Below are 23921 nucleotides of genomic sequence, written 5' to 3'. Positions count from 1 at the left end.
CAGGAATTGCTCCCTGTTGGGTGTTTTTTACACGCCGGCACTTTAGCACGCGTGTGATGTAGGCAGTGTTGCTTAGTTATTGCTCTTTCTTGGCAGTACCGCGTGTGGCATCTCAAACTGTGCATTTATCCTTCACATTCTCCCGATTTGCATAAAGTTACTAATAATTTCACACATCCATAGCTGTTGTTTTATTCGTGTTGATGCCTTTGTCTCCCAGATGTCGCTCATGTTCTCTCGGCTTTTGCATTTGTTTGCACTTTTAAGTGATAATTTTTCCCCTACCAGCACTCTGGAAACAGATCTTTGATAATAATGAATCAAGGTTGTGGCAGCTATTAGTAAACTGACAGTGTGCGGAATGGTAGTCTTTTACAATCACAGCCATCTATGGATCACTGGAGCATACACACACATAGACACACATTGTGAGCGCAAGACAGCGATTTTATGAGGAATGATCTTCATGTCTTGTGCTGTAGAGATATTTGGATCCATCACGGCTCGTTCATGTGTGTTCAGTGTCCCCTGTCCACATGTCAGAGAATAAACTGTCGGTGAACCAGAGATAATAAATGAATGCATGTATGGCATGTCTGACTTGTAATATTGTTCTTTTTGTATGGGCCACAGTCTTCATTTTGAATTGAGCTTCTGATGCATCCGAAATGTAAAAGCTTGTTCATAGAACTTTATTTATTTATTTTTACAGCTGATAAACAATAAAAACCTTGACAGCCAATCAGAATCCACCCGACTTTAAAGAGCATGAACATTTAAAGCAGCAGATGACAAACTGTAACACCGTGTCTACACCAAACGTGAGCGGCGCTATGCGTCAAAAGATAATAGAACCCATTATAATCAGTGATATTGTCTACACTGGATGCGGCGACAATTTCCGACAGTAAACGGATTCCCCGTTCTATTTTTGACGTAGTCCAAGTGCTTTGCAACGGTTGGTTTGTCGCGTTCATTGTAGACAGCTTTTAGCTGTTGCGGCGCGGTGCGACGCAACGTGAAAAAAGTCGCGTCTGGTGTTGGTTCTTTTGCTATTGTAGGCTGGAAGGACCTTTTGAAATAACTGAAATCATTTGGCAAAGTGATATGGAACTGCAATGCGTTCAAGACCTGCCTGTACCTACTTTAAGACCTACTTTAGTCATCCATTTCCCTGAAAATAATTGCACACCTTAGAACGTTCGTCAACCAATCAGATTCAAGCATTCAACAGCCCTGTAGTATAATAACGATTTATCCCTGCACATAATTTTTTTTTTCGATTAGTGTGCCTTCGTAATCTTCAGTGAGATCGTAATCATCAAAATAAAGAGTTTTCAGCTCAGCTGATCAATATATGTTAGTAAAATGGATTGCTTTTGCTTTAAATGCATAAATATTCCTTACAGCCAAAACAACCATACTGTATCAAACTTGCATTTTAATGATTATAAAAGCAATTGTATCATTCTTTTGTAAGTGGGTGATTGTATTATAATACATTATTATTTTCTAGTCTTTCCTAATGTAAATATTGACTGGTCACACATACATTTCATATACCAAATGATATTGGGTAGCTTTGTAGTAGCCTGTGAGTTATGAAGGAAAATGTAAAAATAAATAAATAAATAAAAGTCCTCTGGTCTCCTTTACACATCTGATATATGACAGTACAGTATATAAACCTGATTCACATCCTATCACCTTAATTCTCTTTGCTTTGTTTTACATGTGCAATAAAAAAAAAAAAAAACTGAGAAAAACATAGAAAGAGGGAAAAAAGGTAATGACATCAGTGGATCCACAGACTGTGAAAAAAGGCACAATGTTGCTCTCCATGCTGTCATTTCAGTTTTTATATAGCATTATAAAAAGAATAGCTCTCATAATACAAAAATTATGTATGCCATATTTTTCTGCAGAATTAGATATTCTTTGAATCATTCATATTGAGAAACCGTTGTGCTTGTAGGATGTATTTGTTTTAGGATATTAGATGTTTTTTAGAAGATTTCTTGTTTGTTTGTGTCTGTATGATCTGCGAACAGCTGAGGTGTGACCTCAGTGCGCAACCTCAGAGAGCTCTTCTTACACATTAGCACAAACAAACATCTGTCAGAAAACTTCTCCTCTGATTATGATTTAATTAAAACCTTGCAAAAGAGCCTGGAGAGATTAGGAGGAGGGATAGAGACAGACAGACAAAAATGGAGCATCTAATAAAGGGGTATTAAGAGCAGCTGAGTGTGCAGATTGGGCCCCGGGCACAGCAGTGGTCACCCGGCTGCTGCCAGCCACCGTCTGGCCAATCTGGGGTGGTGGAGAGCAGGTCTCTCTGAGGCTCTGCCTGCAGCTGCACTCTCACTCATCTGCTCATTAAAACTGCTACACATAATTGAGGCCTATTTAAAGTGGTCAGACTAAGAAGGTGGTCACACTGATAGCCATTTGCAGTGATGAAGCAATCAGAAGTCATTCATTTAGAGTGAGAGCTGCAGATGCAATGTGGCCGTGTAAACAAAGTTACGAAAAATTAAACTATGTGGAGCACATGCGATCTGTCTCCTGTGAGATAAACCTTGTCCAGGATGGCATGTATTGCATTTTTTATGTACATAATACTATATCCATCCATCCATCCATCCATCCATCCATCTGCCTATCTGCAGGAGTGTCCCATCCATCCATCCATCCATCCATCCTCCTGTCTATCTGCAGGCGTGTCCCATCCATCCATCCATCCATCCATCCATCCATCCATCCATCCGCCTGTCTATCTGCAGGCGTGTCCCATCCATCCATCCATCCATCCATCCATCCATCCATCCATCCATCCATCCATCCATCCATCCATCCACCTGTCTATCTGCAGGTGTGTCCCATCCATCCATCCATCCATCCATCCATCCATCCACCATCCATCCATCCATCCATCCATCCACCTGTCTATCTGCAGGCATGTTCCATCCATCCATCCATCCATCCGCCTGTCTATCTGCAGGCGTGTTCCATCCATCCATCCATCCATCCATCCATCCATCCATCCATCCATCCATCCATCCATCCATCCATCTGTCTATCTGCAGGAGTGTTCCATCCATCCATCCATCCATCCATCCGCCTGTCTATCTGCAGGTGTGTCCCATCCATCCATCCATCCATCCATCCATCCATCCATCCATCCATCCATCCATCCATCCATCCATCCATCCATCCATCCATCCATCCATCTGTCTATCTGCAGGAGTGTTCCATCCATCCATCCATCCATCCATCCATCCATCCATCCATCCATCCACCTGTCTATCTGCAGGTGTGTCCCATCCATCCATCCATCCATCCATCCATCCATCCATCCATCCATCCATCCATCCATCCATCCATCCATCCATCCATCCACTTGTCTATCTGCAGGAGTGTATGTATATATAATATACATATATATATATATATGTATATATAATGTGGATAAAAATAAATGTAGGAAATCATAATCTATTAGAGATGTCAGTTTTATTTCTTTGATGTTTACAGATAAAAGTGAGCTGATTACATAAATAAATGGGGTTATTAATAAAACAGGCTTACAGTGCTCTAACGAGCTTGTTTTGTGTATAATTGGTCAGCATCATGCTCAGTTTAATTAGTCTCTGAGCTATCATTGACGCGAGCAGTTTGTGTTTGAAGCATTAGCATCACCAATAGCATCTGGGAGTGGAATGGGTGTAGCACTTACTGCTCCTTTTACTGGATGGTTTAGTCAAAATTACCCGTCAGTTTCCAAGTGTTTAAATTTTAAAGTCTCATAAAGTGGCCAACATGAAGGCCACACAGCATTTTGATTTAATAATGAATGAAGGCAATCAGATCAGCATGTGTAATGGGTTTGGCTAGAGTCTCCAGGCCCTCCTGGTCCGGGACTTATTAAGAACATCCTCACTGGGAGAGAACAGAACTGATAACTCAGTATACCTATTTGCCTTTAAGCGTTAAACCAGCCACTGAGGGAATCAAGTCTAGACGTCTTAATGCTCCTCATTGCTAATGCTCAGGCAAAAGCTATTTTTTGTTAAAGAGAGTGTTGCTAATGAACTCAGACCTAATCAGGAAGAAAGTGATAATTGCATTTACATTTATACATGGGGCAGTTGCTTGCTTTGGCAACCATGGCAACTAAAAGAGCATATATTTGTTTCAAATTCTAGATGGCAGACGATTGCTAGATTGCTAATGTAACTCATACAAACAAATAACTATTTTAAAACCTAGTAAACCTGCTGCCTATATATGCAGCATTATAACCATCATAATTTGTTTATATGAGTTACATTAGCAGTTAGTTCACTATACAAGTCATGTTAAAGAAGATATAGCTTTTGTGCTGGTGAAATCTCAGTGCTTTAAATCTTTTGGTAACCAGGTTTATGTCTCTTTGATCTCCCTGACTGTCTCTATGGCTGCGTTTACACTGGCACAAAAAATCAGATTTTTGCTCACATCGGACACAGATCGGAATTTGTTGCACACGTGTAAATGCAAAAATCCGCACGACATCCAATTTTTTCACATCCGATCTGAGCCACTTCCAAATATGGTTTTAAATCAGATACATATCCAATCTCTGGACATGCGACCTATGTCTAAACACGCATATCCGATTCCCATTGGAATTCCAAACCACCACAAGGCGAAGGCGACACGTTTGCTTACTAAAAGGTAGCTTTAATGTTGTTTTATGAAGCAGGCGTGCCTGTATGCACTCACACTAAAAATTTGCAGCTTAATTATTGAGGTTGAAACGTTATACGTCTATCTATTTTTTCCTTGGAAGAAATTGCGCACACGCACACACACATTCAGCAGCTAAATTTCAACCTCTGCCCGGTTAATTTAAAAGAGACCGCAGTGTGTTTTTTTAAATTTTAAAAACCAAAAGCTTCACCGGGTAGGCTACTCTCTCTTTCGTGTGCGCTCTCTCCTTCACTCGCTCTCTCGTTATCATTCATTCAAATGAATGTAATCTTACCTGCTACTTTATTTCCCTTCAGAATTCTAGATTTAACGACTGTAGATAAAATAACAAATGCAAATTACCTTTATTTTTCAGTCTATATTCATTCAGTCAGAATTTGCGCTGCAAAACATCCATGACACTGACAGCTGTTAACTTATCCATTCTGGCAGGTAATCATGACCACCCGACTTGAAATATATAAATAATTTTAATAGCACGGCCGTTCAAAACCCGAGGGTCTACCATGTGCATGCAAAGACAATCAATGACAATCATTTTGGGCGGGAATTAATGTAAACACAGATATCCGATACAGTAACGTCTAAAGTGAATGTAAATACACTGGCCAAAAAATCGGATATGGTCAAAAGATCGGATCTGTGCATTAAGACTTGCAGTGTAAATGCAGCCTATCTCTCTGTCTCTCTCATATCAAGACTTCTTAGAAGTGATCAGAGTGCTGTCAGTTGTACGGATGTGTGTGTCAGCAGACTGACAACTATGATTACGTCTGATTATAATGACATATGGATGTGATGATGACATTTAGTCAGCACTTAATATTTTATAAACACTTTCATGTCTTCCCATCTTTCTTTTTATTTCTTCTGTTTTATGACTTTGCCACCTCAGCCAGGGATCAATGTCCCCCGTCTGCACCGGACACTGATTTAGAGCCTTTAAACCGAGTGATGTACCATGTTCAGCACAGAGCAGCGTTAAACTTAGAACTAGATGTTCAGAAAGTCTAGTTAAATGTCTTAACATTTACCGTTGTTCTGTGAATTTTGACGGGCAGTCATTTCAATAGGTATCCATGCGATTGGGAATTTTACGACGAGAATGAAAGATTTCCTCAGATTTGTTATGCGGAATCGCTGCGTTGACCAAGAGAAAGCTGCTTGCTTTTGAATTGACTTCTTTGTGAGCTGTGCTTCATACATCAACACACTATTGACAATAGACCTTAAATTTCCTGCAAAATTTCACTAATGTAACCACACTTTTATGTCAGCTAATGCAAGCATACTCTCTAATTATTGTCCAGGGATAACTTTTCTCTTTCACTCATTCTTTTTCACTCTGTTGATTGATTTCGGAGAAGTTACAACAATGAAATGAGATAAAGGTACGCTTTTAGTAAAGTGCTGTTATTGAATAGCCCTACGTGCCGGGAATTACTAATAAACCGTGTAAACAAAACATTCATCATTTAAATAGCCTTCTCTATTATGCTAGGGTTTTTTATTATTTATTATTTGACAGAGTGCCAAGCGCATTTATAGAAACAAATATTGGATACGTGACTGGATCCGTCATCTAGCATGCTCTGTCACATGCTTCCAGAAAAGGCTTTACTGTGAATACTGTAAACATTTATGCATACAAAGAAGAAGAGAAAATTGCCTCCAATTCAATATGTTCTCCAATTATCATGTGTAATAGGCTGTGAAATCCTCATATCTACGCAGTCGGTTGGAAAGGCAACAGAAATGGCCTGAACACTTAGCCTAGATTCTCTGCCCTCAGCGTGCTAATGACAGACAGCCCTGTCTCCACCACACACAGAGAGAATATCAGCCATATTTCATTCAAAGGCCTCACAAGAATCCTCATATTTTCTCATTAACTCACTCCTTTTCCATTTCTGCCAATCTTTCCCTAAGCCCAAAAGTGATTAGCAAAGCCCAAAAGTGAATTCCACTTCCACCTCTCTCCGCACCCTTCTTATTCTCTTCATCTTCCTCCTGACTGTAGATAGGATTGGCACTGTTCTGAGTTACTAGAAGAGAAAAAGTTTGGGTTTTGGTTTTACCAATCATTGCTAACCATGTTTCAGTGAAAATTTCAGCTAGAGAAGCTCCACTTATGAGGACAGACACAAAGAAGTGACTGGAAATGATGGAGAAAGAGGAGGAACGGGGCTGAAAAAATGTTGAGCCATATTCAAACTCACATGGCCCTTATGAGTACTAGTTCAAGAGCTGGATCCTGGCATAGGTAATATTGGCAGTTGCCTAGGGCAGAAGTGTTTCGCACACAGCTCTCAAGCATGCACTTCACTTCCCTATCGCTCATCCGCAGCAGTTTTATGCTCTCCGTTCTGCCTGCCCCTCTGGTTGAAAGTTGAGATTTTTTTCCTTGCTTTATTAAAAAGTATATTCCTCAGATTTGAGCTCAAGATTTTTATTAGTGACACTTTTTATGTTTATAAATGAATGTAATTGTATTTAATTGTATTACTCCATGTTTGAAACTTGAATTCTTATTTTTGTTTATATTTTATTTTTCAAAATTCATTTCATTTAGTCTTTTTGTTTTGTTTTAGGTGTACAGGTCATAGGTAATTGTTTCTTCTAGGTGGGGGATACACATTTTAAAAAAATATTAATCGAAGTTGTAAATCATACAAATACTGGAGTACAAATACTGGACCATTTCAGTATTTCTACTTCAAAATTTCACTTTAATGCATTGTTACTTACCGATTCTTTATAATATTTGTGAAAATTATAAGCAATTTCTTAATGAAAATAGTTTCTCTATGCCAGTTTTTTATCAGAGTACCTAATGTCTGATTTAGGACACAATGTGACTCAAGCCCTTTATACTGACCAGTTCAATATGTTGGAGCACTACTAACCACTAGACCACATAGCTCAGTCAGTATTTAAATTTCTTTAATATTTACAGTTTTTTTTTTAATATATATATATATATATATATATATATATATATATATATATATATATATATATATATATATATATATATATATATTTCTCTCTCTTTCTCTCTCTCTCTCTCTCTCTGTGTACGTGTGATCTTCCTCCTGCTCAATGTATTTAGTGCCTGAAGAAATGAGAGGAAAAAAAGAGACTCTTAGAAACAGAATGAGAAATAAGAACATCTATGTATTGTGTGTGTGTGTGTTGTAGAGTCGTGTTGGCTCAAGCTGTTTTTGCCCGCAGCTTTTTCAGTAAACCCGTCAGAGACAAACTCGTCTCTGTCTGCTGGCCACTGACTGAGTTTCCTGACAATACCTGTCAGCTCTCTCCCACCTCTCACAGCCTCATGGCTGCAGCTCCAGCCTGTCTGCTCTGGAGCGCTGCCGTTACAAGCCGTCACCATCCTAGAGCTCTTCAGGACTGCTGGCATTAGAGCTGATGTGTGCCGATGGTCTCTCTTGACATTAGCTTAAGTGCATGAAGACATGTTTTTGTTTGGTGATGGAAAGCTGGGAGTGAGTCACACAGTATTACAGTTATCCAGGCCAACTGTACAATACGCACATTATCACAGGCTTTGGATTCCTTTATCTTAGGTGACTGGAGAAACAGAAAGGCTTGCCTCTTCTGTTTACGATTTTCTTTTTCTTTTATGTCCTAGTCCTTGTCCTGCTCATGTGTGCTCAGAGCAGATAGCTTCAGTAGTAATGTAGAGAAACCTTTTGTTATGTGTGACCCTGGACCACAAAACCAGTCATAAATTACGTGGGTATATTTGTAGCAATAGCCAACAATACATTGTATGGGTCAAAATTTTCATTTATGCCAAAAATAATTAGGATATTAAGTAAAGATCATGTTCCATGAAAATATTTTGTAAATGTCCTAATGTAAATATATCAAAAATTTATTTTTGTAAGTAATATGCATTGCTAAGGACTTTATTTGAACAACTTTAAAGGCGATTCCAAATTTTCTAAATATTGTCCTATCCTAACAAACCATACATCAGTGGAAACCTTATTTATTCAGCTTTCAGATGATGTTTTTTTTTTTTTTTAAATGAATTATTAAATTGAATTATTATTTTGTTGATGTTTTGATTGATTTAAAGGAGACCTATTTTACAAGATGTAAAATAAGTCTCTGGTGTCCCCAGAATGTGAAGTTTCAGCTCAAAATACCTGACAGATAATTTATTATAGCTTGTCAAATTTGCCCCTATTTGGGTGTGAGAAAAAACACACCATTTTTGTGTGTGTCCCTTTAAATGCAAATGAGCTGCTGCTCCCGGCCATCTTTCCAGAAGAGGGCGGAGCTTTAATAGCTCGTGCTTCGGTTCCTCAACAACAACAAAAATGGAGAATCTCACTCAGCCAAAATGAAGATCGTCAGTAACGGTGTTCAGCCTTACATTGTTCAAACCGGAGTCGTCACTGATGGAAAGACTCAAGAAGAAGTTAACTTTTAGAATGCAAAATTATGCGCAATACACACAATCCCATGCCCGTAGAGTTATCCGTAGCAAATGAAACGACTGAGTGAGAGGAGGCAGGTTGTTGTGTGTCAACTCGCTGTCGAAGAGATGAGAGAGCGTGAAAGCACAGTTGGTATTGTCTATTTTTCGGAAAGTGAGTATTGGAAACGTTTCAGATATTTCAGTAGATGTGTATCAAAAATCTATATTTTTGACAACACTACATTGCACTTAGTATATTGTTTCAGATGCTGTTTCAAAAGACTTCTTAAAAATGTATATATGATGTATAAAATTTAGCCTGCCAAAGTGGCTTGTAGGATTAACTGCGTTATACGCCACTGCTAAGATCCACCCACATTTGGTGGGTTGGCGGGTGGTAATGTCAAGCCCTGTACATGACATTTATAGTAAACAGCACTGGTGTGAGAAATACGAACATCTTGACTGACTGACACAGCTTTTTTAGAGCTGCTTTGAAATTATCTGTATTGTCTAAAGCGCTATAAATATAAAGGTGACTTGATAGCCCTTCCAGTGTCACATGTGCTTCTGCATGTCAGCTGGTGATTTCATCACAACCATCTCAGAAAAACAGAATGATTTCCTTTCAGAATAAGCCTCTAAAAAAAACACTCCTCTATCTTACAGCCACAGTCTGGGAAAGAGAAAATGCCAAGTTATTTTCCTCTCTCTGAAATGCAATGACATATTTCACTTGCACAGGTCACACTCTCATAGCCAGGACATTGCTTTGAGCATGTACCTCCTCTCACACATGGAGGGCAAATTTCAAACTGTCATAATGTGTGTCAGGCTGGCTGTCCAACTTGAAATTCCTGTAGTATTTGTTGAGAACATGTCTGTATTGCATTTAATACAATCTCACTCGTCGCCTGTGGTATAGGGTACTCAGAAAGTGTCCTTGAGTTCTACAGTGAGTGCTTCTTCCTCTTCATGTGATGGTATAAAATCAAGTGGCCAGTTTGGTCATTCATCTTCATGATAGTCACCACGGGTTGGCCATTTTCCCCTACAGGTGTCTTTGTGCTCGGCACGCTGGGAGAAATGTGCTGCTGGCGCTCACATCAAGCCTTATGTCTCACCTCAATGCCAGAGCGAATCTGGACCGCTGACAGTTAGTTTCGGCTCTGCCTCATCCGTTCCACTGCTGCTATACAAGCTCAAACCGCACCTGCCTGTCTTTCTGCCCAATCTGTCAAGCATTAAGAGCTTTCAACAGCCCTGCTCATGGGCAGATACAGTTTTAATGGCTTCCAAAAGGATCATAATTGCAACCATTCAACAGAAACTCTTTCAGAGAGACCAGCACTTTACATGTTTCACTGACTCCCATATTTTTTTCCCTGCACCTGTACTTTCAGCGCTCACTTATTTGCCACTGAAATCATTGCTGTCGTCATAGCGACTGCTATGGGATGACCCTGGCCTCTGTCTGACTGACCCATTATGATCAGACTCACTTTCTTCAAATCCCACTTGACATTTTACTCATGTCTGTTGAACAGACAGCAAATTAAATAATGTGTAAATAGTAAAGAACGGGTCAGAAATAAATCTTACGTTGCATTCGAAACGCACAACGGTGTCTCTTCTGAGGCATTCTGCCGTTAAGTATCCTTCTGTGGTTTATGTATGTCACAGACGCAGCATGTACACTTATGACACTTCTCATATTTCTTTGTTTTTGCACTGGTGACAAATCATTTGTCTTCCCTTTAACATCTCCGGCAGCCCTAAATCAATATTTTGCACAAATAGTTTGACAGACGTGAGAGCTATCAAAATTCGTCTAAAAGATAAGCACTCACACACCAGGAGTGAGCGAATTCATAATTTTAGAATTGGCTCTCTTTTACTTAACAAATAGGAATATGAATTCAATTCACCACACCCCACAGGATATTGGAATGCAAAATGAATGACAGCAAGTGGAATTTGTTGGATTAGTGAACACAGGTTGTGTGAATTCTGTAATTTTTTTTTTTTAAATGTATATGTTTGGTGAAATGAAAACACACTACTATTGTGTGTGTTGTGAAACAAGCCTGAAGGTTATTGTTAGGGATGCATACACAGAATATGTTGGCCTTCAGTGCATTATTCATTTTATAAAATGTTTAGACATATTACATAATAAGAAAACATATATTATTTTAATAAAACTTTATTTTATTAGGCAAATTTATTAAGTATGTTCTGCTGGAAGATATAGTCCCTGACATAACACAAAGATTCTATTTTTATAACTTTATGCATTACTTTTTCAAAAATTTAAATATTATACAGACATATTTAATTAAAAGATGAAAAAATAAAACAATTAAAATTTAAGGTACAACTTTTGCAATTTTGGCTTGGAAATTTAGTCATACACTACCATTTGATTTTTTTTAAATAAAGAAATTAATAATTTAATAACAAGAAATGTTTCTTATCTCCAAATTACAATATTAAAATGATTTGTTACACTGAAGACTGGAGTCATGGCTGCTGAAAACACAGCTGTCATCACAGCAATAAATTACATTTCAAAATATATTAAAATCTAAAACATTTATTTTAAATTTAAATAATATTTCACAATAATACTTTTTTTACTGTATAATAAGTGCAGCCTTAGTGAGCATTTGAGACCAACACCCAAATTTTGAACAGTAGTGTACTATATATATATATATATATATATATATATATATATATATATATATATATATATATATATATATATAATGTTTAATGTAATCATGAAATTGAAATGGTGATAAAATAAAATTATTTAAATTAAGGTACATCTTTGCAATCGTGGCTTAAAGGGTTAGTTCACCCAAAAATGAAAATAATGTCATTTATTACTCACCCTCATGCCATTCCACACCTGTAAGACCTTTGTTAAAGTTCGGAACGCAAATTAAGATATTTTTGTTGAAATGCGATGGTTCAGTGAGGCCTGCATAGCAATGACATTGCAATGACATATTCTCATCGCTTTATAATATTAAAATTGAACCACTGTACTCACATGAACTGATTTAAATATGTTTTTAGTACATTAATGGATCTTGAGAGAGGAAATGTCATTGCTGGCTATGGAGGCCTCACTGAGCCATCGGATTTCAACAAAATATCTTAATTTGTGTTCTGAAGATGAACGAAGGTCTTACGGGTGTGGAACGGCATGAGGGTGAGTAATAAATGACATTATTTTCATTTTTGGGAGAACTAACCCTTTAATATTTTACACACTCTGCCGTCTGTATTAAAAAAATCTGAGTTTCAAGTGACACTACTGGACACATAAAATGTATTCTATAGCAGTGTTGTACGTCGGTCTTTCTCTGCAGGGGTATGAGTTTTGTAAAGGCGACTCGGCACCCCGGGCTATATGTGTTGGCACTGAATTCACAATAACTAATAATAATATCCCTTCAGGACCCACACCAGGTGTATGTGCATTCATGTTCAACATGACCTTTTAAACTTAATTGGAGATCTGCTCAAAAATACATGTTTGTTTTTCTATCATGGCAGGGACTTTTTATTAATGACTGCTATTGTTTTCATACTGAGTTAATTATATGCCCTAAACTTAAACCTAACCCTCAAACCTTTGGGTGTGAGCACAAAATCTGCAGGAATGAGTAAAATAATAAAAGTTAAATTATGCACAATATGCACAATCCCACATCGAAATTCAAGCACTGTAAAACCAACAATATTCATCCGTAGCAAATGAAACAAGTGAGTGAAGCGAGGCAGGTTTGTGTATCAACTCGCTGTTGGAGAGATGAGAGAGTGAGAAAGCGCAGCTGGTATTGTGTATCTATTCTGCGGAAAATGAGTATTGGAAGCGTTTCGGATATTTCAGTATCGATATGTATCGAAAAATGTATATTTTTAACAACACTACATTGCACTTAGTTTATTATTTCAGATGCAGTTGTAAAAAACTACAATTGAAAAATGTATATTATATATACAATTCAACCCGCCAAAGTGGCTAGTAGGAGTGACTGTGTTACACACCATTGCTGAAATCTACTCGCATTTGGTGGGTGTTAATGTCAGGCCCTGCTGGTCCCCACAATGTTGGTGTTTTAATATCCATGTTGGGTTATCCACCCACACATTCACTCACAGTGTTCCAGTGATTAATGCTACAGGCAGAGATTGTGTCCCACAGACATCACCCCAGTGATGCGAGACATCTGTCTGTGGTTAGCTGCATGTGTCTCCTCTTGCTCTTCATGTTCTGAATACCTCTCTCTCTCTCTCTCTCTCTCTCTCTCTCTCTCTCTCTCTCTGTGTGTGTGTTTGTGTGAGTATCATCTCTCTACCAGCGAACTGCACATATTTGCTTTTGTACTTGAGTTTTGCTGTATGACTCACCAAGATGATCTTGACCAAGTCAGAAAAGGTCAAGGTTAGCCAGTAAATTGGCTCTAAGCAATCAGCCCTCTTGCTAAGCTTATGATGCTCTCTCTCTCTCTCTGTGTGTGTGTGTGTGTGTGTGTGTGTGTGTTTGTGTGTGTTCTTTCATGTCTGAGGAGGGGTTTGATGAGGTCTGGGCACTTTCAAGCTCACAGCTCCAGGTATCAGTGACACTGCGACTACAAAGAACAGTTGTAAAGGAGTCATATGACACACGCACACTTCAACCAACTACCCCATTATAAAATCAACCAACAGAAGAAGGAGGAAAAATGCATTGAAAAAAATATACATGCGTTAGGTTCTTAATATATATTTTTACCCAATAAAAATATTTGAAATTTTTAAAAATGTATGCTATTAAGAATTTGTTTAAAATATATGTAATAGATATGCATCTTTAATATATACTTCTCTAATATAATACATAAAGAGAAATTATTTTTTTAGGAGTTCTCAGGTATTTTACTAGAAAAAAAAGTACTGATTTAAAATTTAGTTTGAGCGTGAACACAACATCATGAAACCTATTGACTGAGACTTGTGACCGAAAGAAGAAAAGATTGAAAAAGACAGCAGTGTGTGTGACTGTATGTCAAATACTCCAGTACAGGAAACAAGGCTTGTCTATTCACGTGTGTTTCCATGCTCATATCCCAAGGAGAACAGGTGCGAACGTGTGATCCAACAGGAAGTCACATGTTTGAGTGTTCTAAAGCCCCTGAACAGCTGTCCCCCCAGTCTCCCCTCCAGAATGTGTGCTGGTATGCTTGGGGGCACTAAAACGGGGGCTGGTCTTTATGTGGCTTGAAGCTTGTGACTGTTTAAGGACGGAAGCAAAAGGGTTATTTAAAAACACACAAACCCTTTGGCCTTCCATGGTTAACAGACACACTTAGAATAACACATACCCTGTGTGCGTGTGTGTGTTTTAAACAGGTGGAGATTGAAAAACTGGACTACCATCACTACCTCCCCCTGTTCTTTGATGGTCTGTGCGAGACAGTTCACCCCTATGAGTTCTTCGCTCGACAGGGCATCCATGACATGCTGGAGCACGGTGGCAGCAAGGTCCTGCCTGTTATTCCACAGCTCATCATACCAATCAAGAGTGAGTGGCATTAAGATGAGTTCTGCTCCCTTCACCTCTTACTTTCTGCTTATTTCTGTCCAAAGTAACTAATTCTTTTTTTGTAAGTCACAAAAGTTATGGTCAATCTGTCCCTGGTACATACAGTAGTATGCACTTCATCTGCATAGGGTACATGAAACCAAACAGCTTGGAGGAAGAATATAAGAAGCATTCCAAAGCAAGAAATATATATATATTATCATATATTAACATAAATCTGGTTTATGGTGGTTAGAAGCAAATGAAATTAAATGAAATGCTGAAAATGCACGTCACAGCTGGAGTTTGGCCAAGGCCATGTGAAGGTTTCAACAATTTTAAAGAAGAATCCAGTGTGGTGAGAGCAATATTGGCCATTAATGCTTTATTGTTAGCCAGGGGTTGTTGTGAAGCTGTTTAAATTATAGTATAACTTACTATTAATTCTATTTAATTATTTTTTACAATATCAATTTTTTTGGTTAATTTTTGCTTGTCTTCCTGTTCATAAATGGTATTGCTTAATAAATGGTATTATTATATAATGCATTTAAGAGCACAACTAGCCCTATTGTCAGCACAACAAAATAAGACAAAATAAGCTTTTCTTTGGATGAGACTGTGACTTTGGAGACACTAGAAAATCATGGATAAAAAAAGGAAAGGATTAAGCTAATTTCCAAAAAAAAAGAGAGAGAGAGAGAAAAAAACTGACCTTACACACACAGCAAAGGTCACACTGAAGAGAGTGAAAACCAGAAGGTCGGTGTTCTGCACTGGTCCAATCAAAGCCCAGAATCAAGAATAAATGAGCTTCTGTGGGATGATTAAATAAAACAATCCTCCTCCTGCTTGATTGCAGTTTGAACAAGATAGATAGACAGACAGACAAGATAGATAGATAGATAGATAGAACAACTTCTTCCCTCTCTCTCAGGAACGGCTGCAGATACGTTTGTATCAGGAGTTAAACTAACGCAATTACTGAAGTGTCTAAATGTCATGCTCCTGTGGTATTTAGAGAAGGAAAAGGTATATGAGGTCGTTCATTTTTAGAGCCTAATATGAGGAAGGAATTAATGGTTCCCTTATTTAGAGAGATTTAGAAACAGATCTTCACTCCTCCAGACGCGTCACACACCATGAATTATTGAACACTCCTTCGGTGCAAATGTCACACGGCAGGAAAACAGTTTGCTGTGTTTGTTTGGTAATTAGAATTTCATAGTGTGCTGTTCAGATATAGGAGAGCAGGAAGTAAATGGAAATGATTGTTAAAGTACAGCGCACAGCTGCCACTCAAAATAAATGTCTTTCTTCTGCAAAGTTTTTTTTTTTTTCAAAGAATGTTGGTAAGTAAATAGTTTTGGTGCCCATTTCATTCAATGGGGAAAAAAACTGAGACATGTTTTCAGAATATCTTCTTTTATGTTCCACAGAAGAAAGAAAGTCGCACAGGCTTGATATGATGTGAACGAGTGTAAATGAATTCATTTTTGGGTGAAGTGTCCCAGTTTTTTTTTTTTATATGAAAGTACCTCCTAAAAACCTTGTTCAGAAAGGCTTGAGATACATCATAACATCATGTCTAATGATCTTGAACAAATTCATGTAAGTTAATTCAAGACATAACCAAAAATAGATTTAATAACTACAAAAGCTTATTTCTCTGTAGAAATCAAATCATACATTGAAAAAAGTATAATTATGAATTAAAGGGGTCATTAACTGCAATTTTCTTTTATTTTATAATGTTCTCTGTGGTCCACTTATAACGTTATCAAGGTTTTTACATCTAAAAACATCCTAATTTAGATGTAATAGGCTATTTTCTATCCTGTTTTTGACCCTCTCTTTGAAGCACACTGTTTTTGATGGATGTGTTGCATTCAAGACTTGAAAGTAAAGGCCCACTGCTGTTTGAGTAAAATAGTTTTCAACTGCCGCTCCATTATATTTTGAAAACTTCCGTTTTTGAAAAATATCTTGTTGTATAGTTGAAACATTTGCCAACAGTCTGAAACATTTATACGTATTATGCTTTATAAGTTTTGGTTGTGGAAAAAATAAAGTTTAAATACTTAGAGTTACCACAGTTATAATTGACAAAAGATGACTATGATGTTTAGTGTAAAAACAATTATGAATGAACCTACCATCATTTGTTGCACTGTCATTCTTAAAGGCTATTAAAAGTTCATTCTTTTTGATAAAGTGAAAAACGTGTGTATATATATATATATATATATATATATATATATATATATAGTCATTTGCAGTGTCGTTTTTTAAATAAAATGAAACATGTTGTAATGTCTTACTGATTACAAAATAGAAAATGTCGCTCACTGAAGCTTTTATTCCAGATTTCAGTGAATGGGCTAAATCAAAACAATACGTGCTTTCTTCTTTCTATCCTATAATCCAACGCATTAATCACATAAATTTTGAAGCAAAGGAAAGAATAGCAAACCACAACTATTCACAGTTTGACTGCAGTGCTACAGTGTAAATACTAAGTAAATATCAAATGATCTGTAACAGACAAAGCAATAGTGAGACATGGTAAAAACACTGTTACTTACACTTGTGTGTTGCGACATTACTGTCGGATCCAATATAGTTGGCACTGCATTAATGTTTATTTTCAGTCTCTCTAAAAGGCCTGTGTCGAACTGTGTCTTTTTTAAAAACAAATCAGCAGTAAAATGAAGCGAATATGTCAAAAGATCAAGGAAAATTTGATTTCTCAATTCATGACCCCTTTAAATTCAATACTTTGTTATTCTTTCCACTAACCACTGAACCACAGGATTGTGGGATATCATGCAAGATGCAATTAAAGGCTTTTTAGAAGAACTGAATTGATATCTTCTATATAGATCCTGTGAAGGAAGCATTTTTTTAGGTTTTGGACATGTGCAAATATAACACCTCAGTAAGGGTTATAACAAATAGCAACATTTTTCACACATTGTCAAAATATTCATGACCTCAAAGTGTTTTTGGTCTCTACATCTGTCTGTGTTTGTCTACAGACGCCCTCAACACGAGGAACAGGCAGGTCATCTGCACCACGCTGAAGGTTCTGCAGCACCTGGTTGTATCAGCAGATATGGTGGGTGAGGCGCTGGTCCCATACTACAGACAGATCCTCCCCATCCTAAACATCTTCAAGAACATGAACAGTAAGCAATTCATACACATCTAAAACAACTTTGGGTTGTTATAAAACATATAAATAAAATATGTACACCATTCTAGTTTGGGGTCTGTAAGATTTTTTTTTTTTTTTTTTTTTTTAAAGAAATGAATACTTTTATTTAGCAAGATTGCACTGATGTTGATCAAAAGTGAGAGTGAAGACATACATAAAGTTCCAAAAGATTTCAATTTTAAATAAATGCTGTTCTTTTGAATTTCCTTTTAATTATATAACCCAGAAAAAAGGTCAAATATCACAAATATTTCACATTAAGTTGTGCCATTATGAAGACTGCTGGAAATATAGCTTTACCATTACAGTAACTAATTACATTTAAAGCATTCAAATAGAAACCTTAAAAAACCTTAAAAAAAATTGTAATAATATTTCCCAATATTACTGATTTTACTGTATTTTTGATCAAATAATCACAGCCTTGGTGACTTTTAATTAGGGGTGTGACGAGACGGGTATCTCGCGAGACGGGACGAGACTTGAGATTGAGTTCACGAGAACGAGACGAGACAAGATTTTTACACACTATTTTTAAGAAATCCTCAATGGCGAAATACATGACTAGAAAAATATTCTGCAGGTGTATTTGAAATGTTTTAACTAATCATCTTGTAATGAATGTTATTTCAGTTCTACTTTCTGAGTATGAATTATCATATGCAGTAAAAGACAACAATACTCAAGCACTGTAAAAGGTTTTGCCACTGACTGACTTCTCTTCTGTATGATTTCAGTCTCTTCAGACCTTACTGTACATGATTTATGAGCTTCTACAACTTTTGACCTCCTAACTGAACTCCTTTCCACAAACAGATCATAGAAATAAAAACAGTATAAATAAACATGGTAACACTTTACAATAAGTTCTCATTTATTATCATTAATGTATTAACCAACATCAACAATGAGCAATATATTTGCTACAGTATTTATTAATCTTTGTTTATGTTAGTTAATACAAATAGTCATTCATTGTTAGTTCATGATAGTTCACAGTGCATTAACTAATGTTAATAAATGAAACCTTACTGTTTGTGCTTAGTAAGATTAAGAGAAAACTGTTATTCATTTTTTATGGCAACACTTTACAATAAGTGCAACCCACTCTCTCAATATTCAAAGTGCAAATAAGACCAAATTTTTCTTTGATACAGAGCTAAGAGATGGTTACAACTACACTGCCCAGCCTAAAATAGCTTTCATATTGAGAGATATTTGCATTCATCAGGGAGCCGCTTTCAAAATGCGGAGTATTGAAATCGCGTTTGAATGCGCGCTCGCGTTTACTTTCACTTTCACGATCGCGTGTAAAACTCTGTAAATATGGAGCGGCGGCGACCTTTATCCAACTGAATTAAATGTTTTTTATTTGAATACAAAGCAAAACGACAGTGGAGGCGTAATGTAAACGTAGCGCGGTGGCATATTCTTTCCTAATCATCCTAACACTTTGTCATGGCAGCATCAGGAGACTACTTTTCGCCTTGACGAGAAATCTCGTCACACCCCTACTTTTAATAAAAAATTTTTTTAAAACTTACTGACCCCAAACTTTTGAAAGAAAATAATTTATTTTCACATGATTTCACAACAGATCTTTCTGATGTAAATGTTTTTACAAGTCTGAAAGTCAAAACTAAGATAATTCCAACATGACTTGAATGCACAGTGATATAGATTGTGTGGTATAGATTTCAGCTTTGCGGTTACAGGTATGTGTATTGGCAGTTGTGAACATGACTCATCCAATCTCATGTCCATTGCAAATTATGTTTATTATTGACTACATTCTATACTTTTTTCTGCTGCTTTGGTTTTACATGTTTTACTGTTTTTTGGCCATATAGAAAAACACTGATCCTTAACATTGATTTTACATTGATCTCTGAGGCCCTTGTCTTGCTAGAGATCAGCACTGCTCTGGGTCACTCTTATTGAACATTCTACATCATTACTGAATGCTTATGCCGACTTTCTACATGCCAATACAAGTCTACTGATGCCGGTATTTGCATTGATTGTGTAGTTTTATTTGTGTCTCTTTTTCATCTGATGTCTGCCGTTCTTTCAAACATGGTTCTGCGTACTGACCTGAGCGTTCTGTATTCATTGTGTCCTGGAGTCAGACCACTTCATGGTTCCATTCTCTGCCTTTGTCAGGCAGACTATAGGCCTGCCAGACATCTTCAGACGTGAGGACAAGCATTGTGGATCAATCACCTCATCACAGGCTTAACCAGCCGAAATGCTGCCACCTCACTCCTCTGATCAATATCCAATTTGAATCTTTTGTCTTCTTAATTCCGTTACATTATCTGCTAATGTTTTGTTTGAGCAAAAGAAGGAGCACTGGAGGAACAGAAAAAAGCTTCTCTCATTAGCTCCAGGCCCCATGCTAATCTCCTCTGTGAATTACCAGTAGGTAAAGACTCTTAAGTGTTTAATGCCTGGTTTACAAGCCTAGATCAGGACTGGTTAGATCCAAATATCAGTTTTCTTTGCCTATCAGACATCACTGTGCATCTTGTCAGCTTGAGAAATGAGCAGCTGCTATTTTAGTCTGCATAGTTAAGGCATAGTTAAGTAAAGAGAGAGAGAGAAAGAGAGATGTTTGGAGACTTGTAGATAACTGACGTTGAGCTAAACCAAATCTGCCTTTCTCCTTTGGATTCCTCTGGGGGTAGATGGTGGTTGTGAATATCCTGGATGTGCTAAACCGGATCACTCTTAGAGTATGTCATGGGCCACTATGTGAGAATGTGTATGTGTGTGTGTATTTTCATGCCTTGTGGCAGTGTGGCCGAGGGAAATTGTGTCTACATAATGGTCTTTTGTTCCCCAGGATGCAGCTGTTGGCACTGTGGTGTTGTGTGTCCGTGTGTGTTGTCCTGCTTTCTGTGCTTTTCAAAACTTTTTTTTTTTCCACATTTGTCACATTTGTCCAGCACTTTTGCATGAATTAAGCAATTACACAAGCAAAGAGGGCTGTTGTGTGTAATTTGGATCGTTTGTATATTTTGTTCACTGCCAACAAGTAAAGTGATTATAGTGCTGTTAAATATTTAATATACTGTTTAAAAGTTTGGGGGCAGTAAGTTTTCTTCCTTTTTTAAATACATTTATTTATTTAATTTTTTAATACATTTATATTTATTCAGCTGGGATGCATTAAATTGATCAAAACTGACAGTAAGAACTTTGATATTCTTACAAACAAATTCTGTTTCAAATAAATGCTTTTCTTTTGAACTTTCTATTCATCAATGAATCCTGAAACATAAGAAGAAGAAATGTTTCTTAAAGAAGCTATGTGCAAGAATTGTATTACTCACTTTTTGCCTGCCAATGTGTGAACAGCTTGTAATGAAACTTAAAAATGAGACCTTTCTTAATTTCCTAGGTTGTCTATGAACGCCTCTAGACTCATTTTTGTGTGAAGGCCATGTTTTTGCCAGGAAAATCAAAAAGGATGAGAGCCTCTGTTCAATGACACATGAAATGAATGCTTATACAATGATCAGAATAATGCCCAAAGAACTACACTGTGTGTATGCTAAGAAAAGGGTTTAATTCAAACTGTATAGTCTCACATTATCAGATCTATATAGTCTGTAGTCTCAAATTATACTATAATCAAACTATCATAACAGTGTAATTTTAATTATCTCATCTATAGAAATGATGCCGGTGAATTGCAGAGCTGGTGCAAATATATCCACATTGCTATATACTGTATCAACATCCGTTTTGATTGTAGAGATACAGGCTTGAAGAGATAATGGTAGCACTGACCAATAAGTAAAGTCCATAGCTATATGGTTATATATACCTTGAATTTTTTTTAAAGCTATTGTGTAAAGACGAGAAAATCTCAATGCCTTGGTCCCTAAAGCTAGATACTATTGGTATACATAAATGCTTTTTTATTAATGATGGGGACGTTTTAAATTATGGAACTTGCAGGGATGTAATAATGAATAAAAAACCTCTTATATGCCAAGGAAAATTTGATTCCTCATGTCATGTCCCCTTTAAAGTATACATTGTATCATTTTATGTTCCCTGGGAATCAAACCAATTATAATGGCATTGTGAGCCACACAAACCTTACTATTTTTGGATAGACTATTTCTTTAAAAAAAAAAAAAATGTGGTAAATGTGTTCTAGGCAGAACTCTTTAACCCCTGGTTAGTCATAAATGAACTGTTTCTGTGTGCATGTTATTTCAGTCTGTTTAAAGCATTAAGAGTCTGGAAGTTTTTTGTGGTCACTTGAGCTTCAAAAAAACTTTTTCCGGATTGTAGCCATGCTGCAATTTCGCTTGTGTGAACACTTGTGTGAGTGTGTGTTTGTGTGCTGCTATACTTGAAACTACTGAATATGCTGGAACTGTAAATGCATGCGAATCACAGATGCAGTTTACACGCTTCTCTTGTTTTCCGACTGGGATGAGTCCTGTTGTTAATCAAACACGGTGACATCTCTTACGAGGTACAGATCTGCTCCATCATGCAGTAGATTACACATGCATGGCAGTAACTTCATTTCCTGCCTGCTTGCCTCTGTCCAGTACACAGTCCTTGAGGAGAAAACACTCCTCGCTTAGCAGGACGCTTTCTGACAAATGTGTGTGAACAAATGTCCCCCTAATGATGCTTAACGACCCCGAGCTGTTCTGCCGTTAGCCTCTGCTTCACTCCTGTGCTCTGCGTGCGTCTATGAGTCTTTTTATTGGCCTGCATTATCTTTCTGCTGTTAGTCTGCTTTCCACATTAATCTGCACCGACCTGCTGTGATACACTCCTTTTGGTCCTATGAATCTTCCTGATGGGAAATCCGACAAGTCTGATAAGCGCTAACACACACACAGAAACATATATACCCGAGGCAGATGGAGAAAATTTTAAGCATTTTATTTGAAACAAAAGTACTATTTGTGTCCATAGGGTGGTAGTTCCAGAGGTGCAAGGTCAGGTGATTGTCTTGGTGGCGATCTGGCTATGTTGTTCATTGTGTGTCCATGGCAGAGGTGCTATTAGCCTCAGGTGTTCCTTATCACACGTTGCCAGTAGTGCTTTGAACCTCCACTTAGCGACCTCCTCCTGTTGTGAGATTGGCTCTGTAGGGCAACAATGACCCTAGGCAATCTTGATAACACTAGACAATGACACTAGCATCTTGAATACTGTGCAGTGGGAGTCAGGCCCATATTCAAACCATAGCGACAATGACTAAAGTAAAATCAAAGACCAAAATAATACCACTTTTGACACTTTTGTTCAATCGAGCCTTGAGTTCATCCGTCAAATCTTCATTAACTGATAGCAGCTTTTATATCTGGTGGAGAGCAGAACTGGATCTGAAACCTTCAGATGACACACAGCTCTTATCTCCATTGCTGTTACTTACCGATACTGCACATAAAAACCCACATCATACGACATGACAGACAACTAGTTGTCCAGTTGTGAGTCCTGAAAATGTATGGATGTGAGTTTGGTTATAGCAGTGGTTCCCAAAATTTTTTAGCGAGGCATACCCCCAAGGGGTTTACCATCCTTCTGCGTACGCCCCTCTTCTACTTAGACTGCAGTCATACCTTTTCCATTAAAGTACAATATTTGCCCCCTAAATAGATTTTCCAGTGTATTTTTTTGTACCCCTATGAATAACTTTATAAAATAAATAATGTTTTAAATAAAAAATTGTTCAATAGAAAAAATATGCAATGATAAGTTTTTAAATATTAAACTAAAACCGCAAGTAGGTGGTGGTAAGTCACTGTCTTAATGAGCGAGTCACTATTAAAGGGTTAGTTCACCCAAAAATGAAAATTCTGTCATTTATTACTCACCCTCATGCTGTTCCACATCCGTAAGACCTTCGTTAATCTTCAGAACACAAATTAAGATAT

At 37.3% G+C, this 23921-nt stretch overlaps 1 protein-coding gene across 3 annotated transcripts in view; it reads left to right on the top strand.

Annotated features, from left to right (window-relative positions):
• Positions 1–23921, top strand: part of pacrg (PARK2 co-regulated) — a 128192-nt gene that overhangs the window by 59555 nt on the left and 44716 nt on the right. For all 3 annotated transcript variants that reach the window (XM_048191903.1, XM_048191904.1, XM_048191902.1), the window contains 2 exons: positions 14615–14786; positions 17825–17974. In XM_048191903.1, the coding sequence (XP_048047860.1) occupies positions 14615–14786; positions 17825–17974 (322 nt within the window). The remainder of the gene's footprint in view (positions 1–14614; positions 14787–17824; positions 17975–23921) is intronic.

The sequence above is a fragment of the Megalobrama amblycephala genome, linkage group LG5 (genome assembly GCF_018812025.1).
Source record: "Megalobrama amblycephala isolate DHTTF-2021 linkage group LG5, ASM1881202v1, whole genome shotgun sequence".
In the NCBI taxonomy this organism is placed as follows: Eukaryota; Metazoa; Chordata; class Actinopteri; order Cypriniformes; family Xenocyprididae; genus Megalobrama; species Megalobrama amblycephala.
The sequence above is the reverse complement of the archived record's forward strand: the minus strand, read 5'-3'. Positions and strand labels throughout refer to the sequence as shown.